Raw genomic sequence first — 18,746 nt, forward strand, 5'->3', positions numbered from 1 at the left:
TTTTTTTTACTAGTTGACATGATATGATCAGCAGATCAAAATAACCACAGGGAAAGTGAAAGTTAATGCATTCTCTCTGTGCACATATGAATCAAGCCATATAAATAACAATATTTGATATAGTGTATTTTTTTCATGAGTAATTCCTTTTTCACATAATTATACATGATTTTTGGTAGTTAATTAATTTAAGCAACAAAAAAAACGAGGAGCCAAAAGAGCCGGATCTTTTGAGTGAGCCGAGCCAAAAGAAGCGGCTCCCTGAAAGGCGCCGGACTTCCCGTCACTATTTTGGAGCCTGCTCACAGGCAGTCCAAGTTGGAGGGAAAGCCATCTTTTTACCCGCCCTATATGTAAATTTGAAAGTCAACTATTTCGCGCCACGCCGTGGCATGAAATATACATACACTTCCGTGGAATAAATGACATGAAATTGTCGTTGTACTGTTCAAATATGAATCTACAAAATACGTATTATCGATAGTAACTTTAACACGAGCAATCTTGATCGACATACTTTTCACCATCCCGTTTAAACGCGTGAAGAGTTTTATCTAGCTTCCAGGACGATCCAGTGGCGCGGGAAACGAACGAGAAGAGCGCGCGCTTCCGGGGGGCTTTCGTGCTTTGTTCCTCGCAGAGCTCGAGTGCGGCTGCTCGTCGTCCAAGTGCCGAAAACAACTTCCAAGACTAAAATGCCTTGCACACGCTCAAAGGTAACGCACGAAGTATTTACTTTCTGTCTTTCTTGTTTATTGGCTACTTTTGATCGTATTTTACGACAGGCGAATTTTGCTACCGATTGCAAAGCATTGACTCGAAAAGTTGCCCCCAGTTGTGAATACAACTGCTACGAGGTTCTTAAACTGGTCTCCGTTTGGCACACGTCAATATTTTTGGGGTATTTGACTAGTAGGCGAATACAACTTGAGCATATAGAACAGGAACTGCATTCGAGTACTGCCTCGTGTGTCCATTTCTTGGATTGTGGGGCAAGTTATAGTTGGAGGGAGGTAAAAAAAACGCTTCGTGAGGTCGTTTTGACCAAAAGTCATTGCTCAAATCTGATGAAATTTTAGAAACGTCAATGATTTCATGATGTCTTGTGTATTGAAGCCAATCCCTGAAGATAAATACTATGTTCCAAAAGTTAAGGCCAGCAGAACATCTATAACATGTTCAGTTCAAATGTTCCACGCTCTCTTTTTTTCAATATAGGAGCACTTTTTAAATCACATCCCAGACTTTATAATTGCAGCCATTTAATCTGAACTTGAGCAGAAGTGCCAATTTTGTCCCCAAATTTGCAGTGACCTCAATCAAAATGATTCATGTCATCGACTGATTAGCGTTCAAGCCCTGAATGCTTTTTCTTGCTCTATTTTATTTCACGATTGTAAGTCTGAAATGATTCACATTAAACGTCATTTAACGTCACGCATCCATTTTGAAATCAGCTCACGCTAACCGGTCGGTCGCCGTGCCACCTCATTTAATTTCAATCCCATTAAAAAGAACAAAAATGGCACACGTTTAATACTGTGCCAGTATACGTACATATATATTTTATATATATGTGTATATATATATATATATATATATTTTTTTTTTCCATATATAATGCGCGCCGGACTATCAGACGCACCTTCAATGAATATTTTTTTTGCACCCTAACTTCTCAACAGTGTTTATTTGTGAGTTAAAAAAAGGTGCGATGATGTTTCCCTTACCTTAACTTGCCACAGCGTGCATCAGCCCAACCTCCGTCCACCAGAATGAGTTTGAGGAGCTTCCGCAGTGTCCCCTTGGTTACCATGGAGACGTCCTCCGATGACAGCTGCGACAGTTTTGGCTCCGACGGAGGCTTCGCAAACACGGTAATAACACGTGCGTTATTACCGGCTGGCCATTCAAGTTCTGAGGCCGGGGTGCAAGCAGTGACATCTTTTTTTAGAGGAGCAGCTCCCGACTGTCAAAACGGTTGGTTGTGAAGCCGGAAGCTCAGAAGGCCGCTGCGGAGGAAGATGCGCGCGCCGGGTTCGAGGAAGAGCTCCTCAATAATCGGATCAAAGCGATGGTACGTTTTTCAAGAACGCACGGGCGAGAATGTTTCATTATTTTACGATCAACTTCATAAAAACAAAGAATAAACCGCTCACAGAAAGTGGCTCCCAATTCTGCGCCCGCGAGACGTGACGGTCGCTCCAACATCTTGAAGGTGGCTTTTGGGAAAGCGGGCGCTAAAAGACCGGCGTCCGAACCCCTTCCTCAACCTCAAGCTCAAGCGTTGGACTCCGATGAAGAAGGGGAGAACTTCATGACCAAGAGAGCCTTGAATATTAAAGAGAACAAAGAAATGGTAATGAAGATTGATTTGCTCATTCCAAAGTAGAGTGACCGAATGGCTTATATATTTTTTTAAATCGTTCATTCCTGTTTTGTTTCAGCTCGCTAAGCTAATGGCGGAGCTCCAAAAAGTAGCAGGACTCTTTCCTAAAACCGCTGCACCCACAAAGGTAAAATAGCGCCATTACAATCCAATCAAACATCAAGATGTGTACGCTGATATTTATGTTATCTTGCTCAATGCAAGCTCACATAAACACACTTAAATTAGCATTGGTGGTGCGAGAGCTTTAAACTTTCAATTGGCTGGTACTTAACCCTCACATTATGTTGAACAAAAAAAAAGTTGTGGGTCATTTTTACCCGTATGTAAAACTCCACACAAAACAGTCAATATGCCATCTGTAATAGATCGTCATAAAAACCGGTTTTGATAGTTTTATCGCTCCTGTGTGGCTTATATGCATCTAAATATTTTAAACCCCACGTTTATCCAAATACAGTTTAAAAGTATTCCTTAGCACCTCTTTTGAGCCTCTCTGAGGTTCAATTCCAACTAAAGTCAGCTAGCTAGCTTAATGCTACCGCATAACATGGAAGCCTGACAGAGAAATCCTAACTTGTTTAGATAGTTTTACCGCTTCCACGTGTCTTATACATATCTAAATACTGTTTAAAGTCACATATGTATCTAAATACAGTTTAAAAAGTATTCCTTAGCATCTCTTATCAGCCTCGCTGAGGCCCGATTCCCACTAGAGTCGGCGAGCTAGCTTAATGTTATCGCCTAACACAAAGCCCGACAAAAGATAGCATCACTGCTATGGTCGCTTCAAACTAATGATACTTAAACACACCAAAAAAAAAAACGGCTGACAACCAAAGCCAGTGAAGCATTGTATTCTTGCAACACTGGAATATTTACCCAGACATATACTTTTTTTATACTGTATGTCAGGTGAAAGTCTGCTAGCTTAACGTAAACTCACATAAACACACTCAAATGAGCATAAATGTTGCGGGAGCGGGAACTTTCAAGCAAATGGTACTTAAGACACACACACATATAAACAAGCCGATATTGTTACTTCTGTTTAGAATAAAAAATAGTGGAGTTGTAATAGTATCATATCATATATTTCATATCATAGCACGATTTTGGGATACTTTCTGATGGCATTTCAGATCCGGCGTACACCTCGACGCCACGTCCCCGAAATTTGTAGGAGGAGCTCCGAGCGTGTGTCTCGACCCCACACTCGCTCGCGCACGCTAGTGGACGGCCCGCCCGGCCCGACGCCGGAGCAGGAAGAAGACGCGGAAGACAAATTCAGCCTGGTGCGCCCAAGCCGCTACTACAAATTAGCCGATGAGCCCGTAAGCTGCGTTTACATCTTTGTCGTTGTGTCGCTTAACGCTACCCAAAAAATAATACGTGGCGAATCTCGTTTGGTCGACAGGTTCGCCAACGCTCGTGCAACGGGCCCAAGGCCTTCCCTCACGTGGTGCGACCCGTCGATGAGGTCACCGAATCCGAGCTTGAGCGCATTTGCGACAACGCCAGGGAGAAGGTCTACAACAGCGTCACCGTGAGTCCGGGCCACCGACGCACCGTTCGCTTTTTGTCCGTGGACTATCTCTGCGATCTTCGGGCAGTAGGCAGAGGACACCCCGAACTGGTCGCAAGACACGCATAGACACTCAAGACGGCGTAACGGCATTACTTTAGTCTAAATGTAACTCTTCAACACACTTCAAGATAATTCCATAATCCTAAAAATACTCACATTTTGCTGTTATGAATTTGAGGAAGCCATTAGAATGTTTAATCCCATCCGCATATTACATTTAAAGCGCACAAAAGTCAAAATTAATGACCGTTTTTGTGGTTTTACATTGGCATATTTGAAACGTTGGTTCAGATTTTAGAAATCAACATGCAACTTGATGTGCTTCATTAGCTTTCGTGGGCCGAATAAAATGATGTGGCGGCCTAGATTTGGCCCCCGGACCTCAACTTTGTCACCTATGCCTTAAGAAGAACACTACTTTTGTCTTCTGGCCAATTTCTTTTTTTTGTCTGATTTTTCTCCCCTTCCAGGGGAGCACTTGCCACCAGTGCCGCCAGAAAACAATCGACACCAAAACCAACTGCCGCAATCCCGAATGCGTCGGCGTCCGCGGCCAATTCTGCGGACCGTGCCTTCGGAATCGCTACGGGGAAGAAGTGCGGGAGGCTTTGCTGGACGCGGTGAGTTCTGAAAAGATCACGTGTCTGTCATATAGACTGCTAGCTTAACGCAAGCTAACACTTGAATTAGCATCAATGTCACCGGAGCTTTTTTGAAGCCACGTGTGTGCCTCGTCGTACCCCATAGGATTGGCGCTGCCCGCCTTGCCGGGGAATTTGTAACTGCAGCTTCTGCCGCGCCCGCGAGGGCCGCTGCGCCACCGGAGTCTTGGTCTATCTGGCCAAATTTCACGGATTCGACAATGCTCACGCTTACTTGAAAAGGTAACGGATCAGAACGCTCTCACTCTCACGCGCAATTTTTTTTTGTAGTTAGTTGATGACATGTTTTTTCATAGTTTTTTTTTTCCCCGTAGTTTGAAGAAGGAGCTGGAACAGAATAGCAAGTGATGAGCAAGCCACCGCAGATGCCCGCCCAACTCCAAACCTTTGGACACTTTTGCGCGGTCGGATCAGGTTTTTCATTCTTGCCTTTTTTCAAATGTTGATCATTTAATGTTAATAGAAATGACTTTTTTTTTTTTTGGGAGTCCAAATACAAAAGCGCAAGTATTTGCTGTCTTCCGAAGTTCAAAATATGTGATTGTTGGCGATTCATTTTCAATGTTATCTGTCACCATTCTCCAATTTGGGGGCGTTCAATGACAAGTAGGATTTTTTTGATGTCCCTCCAAATCTATTTTGCTCACTTTGAAAGAGGCTCATTTTTTGGGCAACATTTCCAGACCAAAGGCTTTTAAAAATGTGAATATTTTCACGAGCGGATATAAATACAGTTAATTTGTAAATTTCTCCACTGTGAGACTAATAAAGGCATATCCAATCCAATCCAATTCTCCAAAATTGCTCAAACTGCTGTATTTGTATTTGTTTTAATGTAAATTTTACACAGTGTACTAGTACTAGAATCTTTTTTTTGTTATTTTGTTACTAGGTGTCCATGTTAAAAGGTGTTAGCATTCCGGCCGGGTGTGTCCTGTTGGAAGGGCACCATGATGGGGGGCGTGGGGGGTGTAAGGAGTTAGGTGTGATATATACTGTAGCGCTCACATCTCCTTCATTAGATCACCGCCGCTAATGGCGTGGAAACAATTAGCGCTCTCTCTCTAATGGCAGTCCTGTACCTGTAAATCATTTCCAATCATTTCTTGCTACGCTCCGGCTCATTTTGTGCTCATCCTTTTGATTCTGGACGCATGACGGCTGCTCGGGGGGATTGTTTCATTCCAGGCACGTTGGAACAAGTTACTTGACCTGTATTTTATTAGATTTTTTTGAGATTAAAAGTCGTCATCTTGACATCAACAAAGTGTTTCTTTGGACTGGAGAATCCATTGCTGTTTTGGGAAATGTGAAGCGATTGGCTATCAAGACCCAAAATCCCTTTTGGGAGGTGTACGCATGATGCAATGAAATTACATCCAACAGACTTCTTTTGTTACCATGTCGGTTAAGTCATGCTGATAAGGCCATACCAATGTTGAATTTAATGATTCATTCAATGGTGAATTTTAATGTTTGTAAACTAAAGCGTTCATAAAACGAGGTCATCGCCTTTTTTGAAGCAGAAAAACAGTAAAACCTGTCTTGCAATCGACAACCCCCACCCTCCAAACAACTCCAAGTGTCAATATGGCAGAATATATTCAGAATACCATGTGACCATACAGAAGAATTTGAAATCAAATCTGAAAAAAAATCATCAAAGATACTTCTTTATGGACAAAATCGAGCCTCTTTTCACTTTTTTAGAATCTTGGGCCGTATTTTCCGGTGTATAAAGTGCACCGGAGTAGAAGGCGGTGCGGTGCGCACCCCCAATCAATGGCATGTTTTCAAACTTCTTCCATAAACAAGGTGCTTTAACAACAGCTGAAGCTGGAACAAAGCACTTAACATGGACTACATGCATTATCATATCCAGGAAATAAAGCAGTCACAAAGATCGTAGAAATAATTGACAATGAAAAAAATGCAATGCCAACTGTCAAAACGGAACATTTCCAAATGTCTGGTTGAGATTGGAAGGATGCACTTGACAATCGGGCTCCTATTTTAAATAGCAACGATCTTCCACTTTGGGCTGATGAATATTTGGCCGAGTCATTGTTGACAACACTTCAGCATTGAGCTCATCTGCTAATCACGCTATGAAATACAATATTTATTCATTAGAGCGGATTTAATGAGGCCTGGCGGTGCTAATTATGAAAAGCGGCGTAGCAGTAAATGAGTAGCGTGTGGCGGGCGGGGTACCGCTAACCCAGGGACGGACGGGGGCGTCAGGGCGTTGGGAAGAAGGGGCGTGCTGGGGGATCCTGAAAGTGGCCTCGGTGACGCGACGCCCATGCACGCCAACGGTCGCAGACCCCCCGCCCCTCCCTACTCTGCTCCCTGTGAAAAACACAAACATTGGCTGAGGTGCCATGCTGGCCATTTTTCTCTCTTGATTTCATTTCCTACTCCACAGTCCAATTTGGCCCCTTTGAAAAGGTCCCGAAAAAAGTAACAGCGTGAAATGGTGATTTGTAGAGCTTTTTTAGGCGTTTTTAGCCAAAAAGAACGACCATGTATAGTAAGGCGTTTTTAGGCGGAAAAAACGACCATGTATAGTAAGGCATTTTTTGCTGAAAAAAACGACCATGTATAGTAAGGCGTTTTTAGCCAAAAAAAACGACCATGTATAGTAAGGCGTGTTTAGCCGAAAAAAACGACCATGTATAGTAAGGCGTTTTTAGCCAAAAAAAACGACCATGTATAGTAAGGCATTTTTTGCTGAAAAAAACGACCATGTATAGTAAGGCGTTTTTAGGCGGAAAAAACGACCATGTATAGTAAGGCATTTTTTGCTGAAAAAAACGACCATGTATAGTAAGGCGTTTTTAGCCGGAAAAAAAACGACCATGTATAGTAAGGCGTTTTTAGCCGAAAAAAACGACCATGTATAGTAAGGCGTTTTTAGCCAAAAAAAACGACCATGTATAGTAAGGCGTTTTTATCCAAAAAAAAACGACCATGTATAGTAAGGCGTTTTTAGCCAAAAAAAACGACCATGTATAGTAAGGCATTTTTTGCTGAAAAAAACGACCATGTATAGTAAGGCGTTTTTAGCCAAAAAAAACGACCATGTATAGTAAGGCATTTTTTGCTGAAAAAAACGACCATGTATAGTAAGGCGTTTTTAGCCAAAAAAAACGACCATGTATAGTAAGGCGTTTTTAGCCAAAAAAAACGACCATGTATAGTAAGGCGTTTTTAGGCGGAAAAAACGACCATGTATAGTAAGGCGTTTTTAGGCGGAAAAAACGACCATTATAGTAAGGCGTTTTTAGCCAAAAAAAACGACCATGTATAGTAAGGCATTTTTAGGCGAAAAAAACAACCATGTATAGTAAGGTGTTTTTGGGCGAAAAAAACGACCATGTATAGTAAGGCGTTTTAGCCAAAAAAAACGACCATGTGTAGTAAGGCGTTTTTAGCCAAAAAAAACGACCATGTATAGTAAGCCGTTTTAGCCGAAAAAAAAACGACCATGTGTAGTAAGGCGTTTTTAGCCGAAAAAAACGACCATGTATAGTAAGGCGTTTTTAGCCGAAAAAAACTACCATGTATAGTAAGGCGTTTTTGGGCGAAAAAAACTTACTATACATGGTCGTTTTTTTCGCCCAAAAACGGCTTACTATACATGGTCGTTTCTTCAGCAAAAATGCCTTACTATACATGGTCGTTTTTTTTGCCCAAAAACGCCTTACTATACATGGTCGTTTTTTTTGCCCAAAAACGCCTTGCTATACATGGTCGTTTTTTTTGCCCAAAAACGCCTTACTATACATGGTCGTTTTTTTTGCCCAAAAACGCCTTACGAAGCATGGTCGTTTTTTTCGCCCAAAAACGCCTTACTATACATGGTCGTTTCTTCAGCAAAAATGCCTTACTATACATGGTCGTTTTTTTTGCCCAAAAACGCCTTACTATACATGGTCGTTTTTTTTGCCCAAAAACGCCTTGCTATACATGGTCGTTTTTTTTGCCCAAAAACGCCTTACTATACATGGTCGTTTTTTTTGCCCAAAAACGCCTTACGAAGCATGGTCGTTTTTTTCGCCCAAAAACGCCTTACTATACATGGTCGTTTTTTTCGCCTAAAAACGCCTTACTATACAAGGTCGTTTTTTTTTGCTAAAAACGCCTTACTATACATGGTCGTTTTTTTGCCCAAAAACGCCTTACTATACATGGTCGTTTTTTTTGCCCAAAAACGCCTTACGAAGCATGGTCGTTTTTTTCGCCCAAAAACGCCTTACTATACATGGTCGTTTTTTTCGCCTAAAAACGCCTTACTATACAAGGTCGTTTTTTTTTGCTAAAAACGCCTTACTATACATGGTCGTTTTTCTCGGCTAAAAACGCCTTACTATACATGGTGGTTTTTTTCGCCTAAAAACGCCTTACTATACATGGTCGTTTTTTTTGGCTAAAAACGCCTTACTATACATGGTCGTTTTTCTCGGCTAAAAACGCCTTACTATACATGGTGGTTTTTTTCGCCTAAAAACGCCTTACTATACATGGTCGTTTCTTCAGCAAAAAATGCCTTACTATACATGGTCGTTTTTTTCACCCAAAAATGCCTTACTATACATGGTCGTTGTTTTCGCCTAAAAACGCCTTACTATACATGGTCGTTTTTCTCTGCTAAAAACGCCTTACTATACATGGTGGTTTTTTTTCACCCAAAAACGCCTTACTATACATGGTCGTTTTTTCACCCAAAAATGCCTTACTATACATGGTCGTTTTTTTCGCCCAAAAACGGCTTACTATACATGGTCGTTTTTTTCGCCTAAAAACGCCTTACTATACATGGTCGTTTTTTTTGGCTAAAAACGCCTTACTATACATGGTCGTTTTTCTCGGCTAAAAACGCCTTACTATACATGGTGGTTTTTTTCGCCTAAAAACGCCTTACTATACATGGTCGTTTCTTCAGCAAAAAATGCCTTACTATACATGGTCGTTTTTTTCACCCAAAAACGCCTTACTATACATGGTCGTTTCTTCAGCAAAAAATGCCTTACTATACATGGTCGTTTTTTTCGCCCAAAAACGCCTTACTATACATGGTCGTTTTTTTCGCCTAAAAACGCCTTACTATACATGGTCGTTTTTTTTGGCTAAAAACGCCTTACTATACATGGTGGTTTTTTTCGCCTAAAAACGCCTTACTATACATGGTCGTTTCTTCAGCAAAAAATGCCTTACTATACATGGTCGTTTTTTTCACCCAAAAATGCCTTACTATACATGGTCGTTTTTTTCGCCTAAAAACGCCTTACTATACATGGTCGTTTTTCTCTGCTAAAAACGCCTTACTATACATGGTGGTTTTTTTCGCCTAAAAACGCCTTACTATACATGGTCGTTTCTTCAGCAAAAAATGCCTTACTATACATGGTGGTTTTTTTCGCCTAAAAACGCATTACTATACATGGTGGTTTTTTTGAGCAAAAAATGCCTTACTATACATGGTGGTTTTTTTCGCCTAAAAACGCCTTACTATACGTGGTCGTTTTTCAATAAGAATAAGAATGCCTTTCATCGTCCCACAATAGACAAAGTTGCAAAAAAAAAAATAGGTGGTGGGTTTGGAACCCAGAACTCCGTAGATGCAAAGCATGCATCCTACCACTGAGCTAAATCCTCATTGAATGGTATTAAGGATGCTTTACTATACATGGCTGTTTTTCCCCCAAAAAATGCCTTACTGTACATGGTCGTTTTTTTCGTCTAAAAACGCCTTACTATACATGGTCATTTTTATTGGCTAAAAACGCCTTACTATACATGGTCGTTTTTTTCGCCCAAAAACGCCTTACTATACATGGTCGTTTTTTTCGCCCAAAAACGGCTTACTATACATGGTCGTTTTTTTCGGCTAAAAACGCCTTACTATACATGGTCGTTTTTTCCGCCTAAAAACGCCTTACTATACACGGTCGTTTTTTCAGCAAAAAATGCCTTACTATACATGGTCGTTTTTTCGCCCAAAACGCCTTACTATACATGGTCGTTTTTTTCGCCTAAAAACGCCTTACTATACATGGTCGTTTTTTTCGGCTAAAAACGCCTTACTATACATGGTCATTTTTTTTGGCTAAAAACGCCTTACTATACATGGTCGTTTTTTCGCCCAAAAACGCCTTACTATACATGGTCGTTTTTTCGCCCAAAAACGCCTTACTATACATGGCCGTTTTTTTCGCCCAAAAACGCCTTACTATACATGGTCGTTTTTTTTCAGCAAAAAACGCCTTACTATACATGGTCGTTTTTTCCGCCTAAAAACGCCTTACTATACATGGTCGTTTTTTTCGGCTAAAAACGCCTTACTATACATGGTCGTTTTTTTCGGCTAAAAACGCCTTACTATACATGGTCGTTTTTTCCGCCCAAAAACGCCTTACTATACATGGTGGTTTCTTCAGCAAAAAATGCCTTACTATACATGGTCGTTTTTTTCGCCTAAAAACGCCTTACTATACATGGTCGTTTTTTTTGGCTAAAAACGCCTTACTATACATGGTCGTTTTTCTCGGCTAAAAACGCCTTACTATACATGGTGGTTTTTTTCGCCTAAAAACACCTTACTATACATGGTCGTTTCTTCAGCAAAAAATGCCTTACTATACATGGTCGTTTTTTTCACCCAAAAATGCCTTACTATACATGGTCGTTTTTCTCTGCTAAAAACGCCTTACTATACATGGTCGTTTTTTTCGCCTAAAAACGCCTTACTATACATGGTCGTTTCTTCAGCAAAAAATGCCTTACTATACATGGTCGTTTCTTCAGCAAAAAATGCCTTACTATACATGGTCGTTTTTTTCGGCTAAAAACGCCTTACTATACATGGTCGTTTTTTTCGGCTAAAAACGCCTTACTATACATGGTCGTTTTTTCCGCCCAAAAACGCCTTACTATACATGGTGGTTTCTTCAGCAAAAAATGCCTTACTATACATGGTCGTTTTTTTCGCCTAAAAACGCCTTACTATACATGGTCGTTTTTTTTGGCTAAAAACGCCTTACTATACATGGTCGTTTTTCTCGGCTAAAAACGCCTTACTATACATGGTGGTTTTTTTCGCCTAAAAACACCTTACTATACATGGTCGTTTCTTCAGCAAAAAATGCCTTACTATACATGGTCGTTTTTTTCACCCAAAAATGCCTTACTATACATGGTCGTTTTTTTCACCCAAAAATGCCTTACTATACATGGTCGTTTTTCTCTGCTAAAAACGCCTTACTATACATGGTCGTTTTTTTCGCCTAAAAACGCCTTACTATACATGGTCGTTTCTTCAGCAAAAAATGCCTTACTATACATGGTCGTTTTTTTCGCCTAAAAACGCCTTACTATACATGGTCGTTTTTTTTGGCTAAAAACGCCTTACTATACATGGTCGTTTTTCTCGGCTAAAAACGCCTTACTATACATGGTCGTTTCTTCAGCAAAAAATGCCTTACTATACATGGTCGTTTTTTTCACCCAAAAATGCCTTACGGTCGTTTTTTTCGCCTAAAAACGCCTTACTATACATGGTCGTTTTTTCGCCGAAAAACGCCTTACTATACATGGTCGTTTCTTCAGCAAAAAATGGCTTACTATACATGGTCGTTTTTTTCACCCAAAAACGCCTTACTATACATGGTCGTTTTTTTCGCCCAAAAACGCCTTAATATACATGGTCGTTTTTTTCGCCTAAAAACGCCTTACTATACATGGTCGTTTTTTTTGGCTAAAAACGCCTTACTATACATGGTGGTTTTTTTCGCCTAAAAACGCCTTACTATACATGGTCGTTTTTTTCGGCTAAAAACGCCTTACTATACATGGTCGTTTTTCTCGGCTAAAAACGCCTTACTATACATGGTGGTTTTTTTCGCCTAAAAACGCCTTACTATACATGGTCGTTTCTTCAGCAAAAAATGCCTTACTATACATGGTTGTTTCTTCAGCAAAAAATGCCTTACTATACATGGTCGTTTTTTTCACCCAAAAATGCCTTACTATACATGGTCGTTTTTTTTCGCCTAAAAACGCCTTACTATACATGGTCGTTTTTCTCTGCTAAAAACGCCTTACTATACATGGTCGTTTTTTTTCGCCTAAAAACGCCTTACTATACATGGTCGTTTCTTCAGCAAAAAACGCCTTACTATACATGGTCGTTTTTTTGGCTAAAAACGCCTTACTATACATGGTCGTTTTTTTTGGCTAAAAACGCCTTACTATACATGGTCGATTTTTCGCCCAAAAACGCCTTACTATACATGGTCGTTTTTTCCGCCTAAAAACGCCTTACTATACATGGTTGTTTTTTTCGGCCAAAAACGCCTTACTATACATGGTCGATTTTTCGCCCAAAAACGCCTTACTATACATGGTCGTTTTTTTGGCTAAAAACGCCTTACTATACATGGTCGTTTTTTTTGGCTAAAAACGCCTTACTATACATGGTCGTTTTTTTCGGCTAAAAACGCCTTACTATACATGGTTGTTTTTTTGAGCAAAAAATGCCTTACTATACATGGTAACTTTTTTTGGCTAAAAACGCCTTACTATACATGGTCGTTTCTTCAGCAAAAAATGCCTTACTATACATGGTTGTTTCTTCAGCAAAAAATGCCTTACTATACATGGTCGTTTTTTTCACCCAAAAATGCCTTACTATACATGGTCGTTTTTTTTCGCCTAAAAACGCCTTACTATACATGGTCGTTTTTCTCTGCTAAAAACGCCTTACTATACATGGTCGTTTTTTTTCGCCTAAAAACGCCTTACTATACATGGTCGTTTCTTCAGCAAAAAACGCCTTACTATACATGGTCGTTTTTTTGGCTAAAAACGCCTTACTATACATGGTCGTTTTTTTTGGCTAAAAACGCCTTACTATACATGGTCGATTTTTCGCCCAAAAACGCCTTACTATACATGGTCGTTTTTTTGGCTAAAAACGCCTTACTATACATGGTCGTTTTTTTCGGCCAAAAACGCCTTACTATACATGGTCGATTTTTCGCCCAAAAACGCCTTACTATACATGGTCGTTTTTTTGGCTAAAAACGCCTTACTATACATGGTCGTTTTTTTTGGCTAAAAACGCCTTACTATACATGGTCGTTTTTTTGGCTAAAAACGCCTTACTATACATGGTCGTTTTTTTCGCCTAAAAACGCCTTACTATACATGGTCGTTTTTTTCGCCTAAAAACGCCTTACTATACATGGTCGTTTTTTTCGCCTAAAAACGCCTTACTATACATGGTCGTTTTTTTTTTTGCTAAAAACGCCTTACTATATATACATGGTCATTTTTTTCAGCTAAAAACGCCTTACTATACATGGTCGTTTTTTTCGCCTAAAAACGCCTTACTATACATGGTCATTTTTTCGCCCAAAAACGCCTTACTATACATGGTCGTTTTTTTCGCCTAAAAACGCCTTACTATACATGGTCATTTTTTCGCCCAAAAACGCCTTACTATACATGGTTGTTTTTTTCGGCCAAAAACGCCTTACTATACATGGTCGTTTTTTCTCCCAAAAACGCCTTACTATACATGGTCGTTTTTTTTCGCCTAAAAACGCCTTACTATACATGGTCGTTTTTCTCTGCTAAAAACGCCTTACTATACATGGTCGTTTTTTTTCGCCTAAAAACGCCTTACTATACATGGTCGTTTCTTCAGCAAAAAACGCCTTACTATACATGGTCGTTTTTTTGGCTAAAAACGCCTTACTATACATGGTCGTTTTTTTTGGCTAAAAACGCCTTACTATACATGGTCGATTTTTCGCCCAAAAACGCCTTACTATACATGGTCGTTTTTTTGGCTAAAAACGCCTTACTATACATGGTCGTTTTTTTCGGCCAAAAACGCCTTACTATACATGGTCGATTTTTCGCCCAAAAACGCCTTACTATACATGGTCGTTTTTTTGGCTAAAAACGCCTTACTATACATGGTGGTTTTTTTCGCCTAAAAACGCCTTACTATACATGGTCGTTTTTTTCGGCTAAAAACGCCTTACTATACATGGTCGTTTTTTTGGGCCAAAAATGCCTTACTATACATGGTCGTTTTTTCGCCCAAAACGCCTTACTATACATGGTCGTTTCTTCAGCAAAAAATGCCTTACTATACATGGTTGTTTCTTCAGCAAAAAATGCCTTACTATACATGGTCGTTTTTTTCACCCAAAAATGCCTTACTATACATGGTCGTTTTTTTTCGCCTAAAAACGCCTTACTATACATGGTCGTTTTTCTCTGCTAAAAACGCCTTACTATACATGGTCGTTTTTTTTCGCCTAAAAACGCCTTACTATACATGGTCGTTTCTTCAGCAAAAAACGCCTTACTATACATGGTCGTTTTTTTGGCTAAAAACGCCTTACTATACATGGTCGTTTTTTTTGGCTAAAAACGCCTTACTATACATGGTCGATTTTTCGCCCAAAAACGCCTTACTATACATGGTCGTTTTTTTGGCTAAAAACGCCTTACTATACATGGTCGTTTTTTTCGGCCAAAAACGCCTTACTATACATGGTCGATTTTTCGCCCAAAAACGCCTTACTATACATGGTCGTTTTTTTGGCTAAAAACGCCTTACTATACATGGTCGTTTTTTTTGGCTAAAAACGCCTTACTATACATGGTCGTTTTTTTGGCTAAAAACGCCTTACTATACATGGTCGTTTTTTTCGCCTAAAAACGCCTTACTATACATGGTCGTTTTTTTCGCCTAAAAACGCCTTACTATACATGGTCGTTTTTTTCGCCTAAAAACGCCTTACTATACATGGTCGTTTTTTTTTTTGCTAAAAACGCCTTACTATATATACATGGTCATTTTTTTCAGCTAAAAACGCCTTACTATACATGGTCGTTTTTTTCGCCTAAAAACGCCTTACTATACATGGTCATTTTTTCGCCCAAAAACGCCTTACTATACATGGTCGTTTTTTTCGCCTAAAAACGCCTTACTATACATGGTCATTTTTTCGCCCAAAAACGCCTTACTATACATGGTTGTTTTTTTCGCCCAAAAACGCCTTACTATACATGGTTGTTTTTTTCGGCCAAAAACGCCTTACTATACATGGTCGTTTTTTCTCCCAAAAACGCCTTACTATACATGGTCGTTTTTTTTGCCCAAAAACGCCTTACTATACATGGTTGTTTTTTTCGGCCAAAAATGCCTTACTTTACATGGTCGATTTTTCGCCCAAAAACGCCTTACTATACATGGTCGTTTTTTTGGCTAAAAACGCCTTACTATACATGGTCGTTTTTTTTGGCTAAAAACGCCTTACTATACATGGTCGTTTTTTCGCCTAAAAACGCCTTACTATACATGGTCGTTTTTTTCGCCTAAAAACGCCTTACTATACATGGTCGTTTTTTTTTCAGCAAAAAATGCCTTACTGTACATGGTCGTTTTTTCGCCCAAAACGCCTTACTATACATGGTCGTTTTTTTCGGCTAAAAACGCCTTACTATACATGGTCGTTTTTTTCGGCTAAAAACGCCTTACTATACATGGTCATTTTTTTGGGCTAAAAACGCCTTACTATACATGGTCGTTTTTTCGCCCAAAAACACCTTACTATACATGGTCGTTTTTTTCGGCTTAAAACGCCTTACTATACATGGTCATTTTTTTTTGCTAAAAACGCCTTACTATACATGGTCGTTTTTTCCGCCTAAAAACGCCTTACTATACATGGTCGTTTTTTCTGCAAAAAATGCCTTACTATACATGGTCGTTTTTTTTGCCCAAAAACACCTTACTATACATGGTCGTTTTTTTCGCCCAAAAACGCCTTACTATACATGGTCGTTTTTTTCGCCCAAAAACGCCTTACTATACATGGTCGTTTTTTCCGGCTAAAAACGCCTTACTATACATGGTCGTTTTTTCGCCTAAAAACGCCTTACTATACATGGTCGTTTTTTTCGCCTAAAAACGCTTTACTATACATGGTTGTTTTTTTTTCCAGCAAAAAATGCCTTACTGTACATGGTCGTTTTTTCGCCCAAAACGCCTTACTATACATGGTCGTTTTTTTTCGGCTAAAAACGCCTTACTATACATGGTCGTTTTTTTCGTCTAAAAACGCCTTACTATACATGGTCATTTTTTTGGCTAAAAACGCCTTACTATACATGGTCGTTTTTTCCGCCTAAAAACGCCTCACTATACATGGTCGGTTTTTCATTAAAAAAATGCCTTACTATACATGGTCGTTTTTTTGGGCCAAAAATGCCTTACTATACATGGTCATTTTTTTTGGGCTAAAAACGCCTTACTATACATGGTCGTTTTTTCGCCCAAAAACACCTTACTATACATGGTGGTTTTTTTCGGCTTAAAACGCCTTACTATACATGGTCATTTTATTTTGCTAAAAACGCCTTACTATACATGGTCATTTTTTTCGCCTAAAAACGCCTTACTATACATGGTCGTTTTTTTCAGCAAAAAATGCCTTACTATACATGGTCGTTTTTTTCGCCCAAAAACGCCTTACTATACATGGTCGTTTTTTTCGCCTAAAAATGCCTTACTATACATGGTCGTTTTTTTTGGCTAAAAACGCCTTACTATACATGGTCGTTTTTTTCGGCTAAAAACGCCTTACTATACATGGTCATTTTTTTTTGGGCTAAAAACGCCTTACTATACATGGTCATTTTTTTTGCTAAAAACGCCTTACTATACATGGTCGTTTTTTTCGGCTAAAAATGCCTTACTATACATGGTCGTTTTTTTCGCCTAAAAATGCCTTACTATACATGGTCGTTTTTTTCGCCCAAAAACGCCTTACTATACATGGTCGTTTTCTTCGGCTTAAAACGCCTTACTATACATGGTCATTTTTTTTTTGCTAAAAACGCCTTACTATACATGGTCATTTTTTTCGCCTAAAAATGCCTTACTATACATGGTCGTTTTTTTCGGCTAAAAACGCCTTACTATACATGGTCATTTTTTTTGGGCTAAAAACGCCTTACTATACATGGTCGGTTTTTCCGCCTAAAAACGCCTCACTATACATGGTCGGTTTTTCATTAAAAAAACGCCTTACTATACATGGTCGTTTTTTTCGGCTAAAAACGCCTTACTATACATGGTCATTTTTTTTGGGGCTAAAAACGCCTTACTATACATGGTCGTTTTTTTCGGCTTAAAACGCCTTACTATACATCGGCGTTTTTTTTTCCGCCTAAAAACGCCTTACTATACATGGTCATTTTTTTCGTCCAAAAACGCCTTACTATACATGGTCGATTTTTCGCCCAAAAACGCCTTACTATACATGGTCGTTTTTTTCGGCTAAAAACGCCTTACTATACATGGTCATTTTTTTTGGGGCTAAAAACGCCTTACTATACATGGTCGTTTTTTTCGGCTTAAAACGCCTTACTATACATCGGCGTTTTTTTTTCCGCCTAAAAACGCCTTACTATACATGGTCATTTTTTTCGTCCAAAAACGCCTTACTATACATGGTCGATTTTTCGCCCAAAAACGCCTTACTATACATGGTCGTTTTTTTCGGCTAAAAACGCCTTACTATACATGGTCATTTTTTTTGGTCGGGCTAAAAACGCCTTACTATACATGGTCGTTTTTTTTCGGCTTAAAACGCCTTACTATACATCGGTTTTTTTTTTTTTCCGCCTAAAAACGCCTTACTATACATGGTCATTTTTTTCGTCCAAAAACGCCTTACTATACATGGTCGTTTTTTCGCCCAAAAACGCCTTACTATACATGGTTGTTTTTTCGCCTGAAAATGCCTTACTATACACGGTAATTTTATGAACGAACGTATTTTAGCCGACTGCTAAACAATGCACAACGTTGTAGTTTGGCTAATGGCTAGCAACAGTGCCATAGCTGTTACATAGCTATATGGAATGAATTACAGAAAAAAAGCAGATTTGAAGACCAAACATCATTCAATAAAACATGAGGAATTAAAATAATTTCTCAGATAAAATTGATATAACTTGTTGAAACGTTTAAAACAACCACATTATCATTGCTAGCTTTGTTAGCTCGTCTATCTGA

At 39.4% G+C, this 18,746-nt stretch overlaps 1 protein-coding gene across 1 annotated transcript; it reads left to right on the top strand.

Annotated features, from left to right (window-relative positions):
* Positions 1-112: 112 nt before the first annotated feature.
* On the top strand, positions 113-6,031 carry cdca7a (cell division cycle associated 7a). The gene is made up of 10 exons (XM_089002287.1): positions 113-716; positions 1,746-1,877; positions 1,955-2,077; positions 2,162-2,359; positions 2,448-2,516; positions 3,532-3,723; positions 3,807-3,935; positions 4,448-4,597; positions 4,725-4,861; positions 4,954-6,031. Exons 1-10 carry the CDS (start codon positions 696-698, stop codon positions 4,985-4,987), a joined length of 1,185 nt encoding a protein of 394 aa, XP_088858413.1. The 5' UTR covers positions 113-695; the 3' UTR covers positions 4,988-6,031.
* Positions 6,032-18,746: the final 12,715 nt, after the last annotated feature.

The sequence above is a fragment of the Hippocampus bargibanti genome, linkage group LG08 (assembly GCF_051943395.1).
Source record: "Hippocampus bargibanti isolate YZ-2025 linkage group LG08, ASM5194339v1, whole genome shotgun sequence".
NCBI lineage: Eukaryota > Metazoa > Chordata > Actinopteri > Syngnathiformes > Syngnathidae > Hippocampus > Hippocampus bargibanti.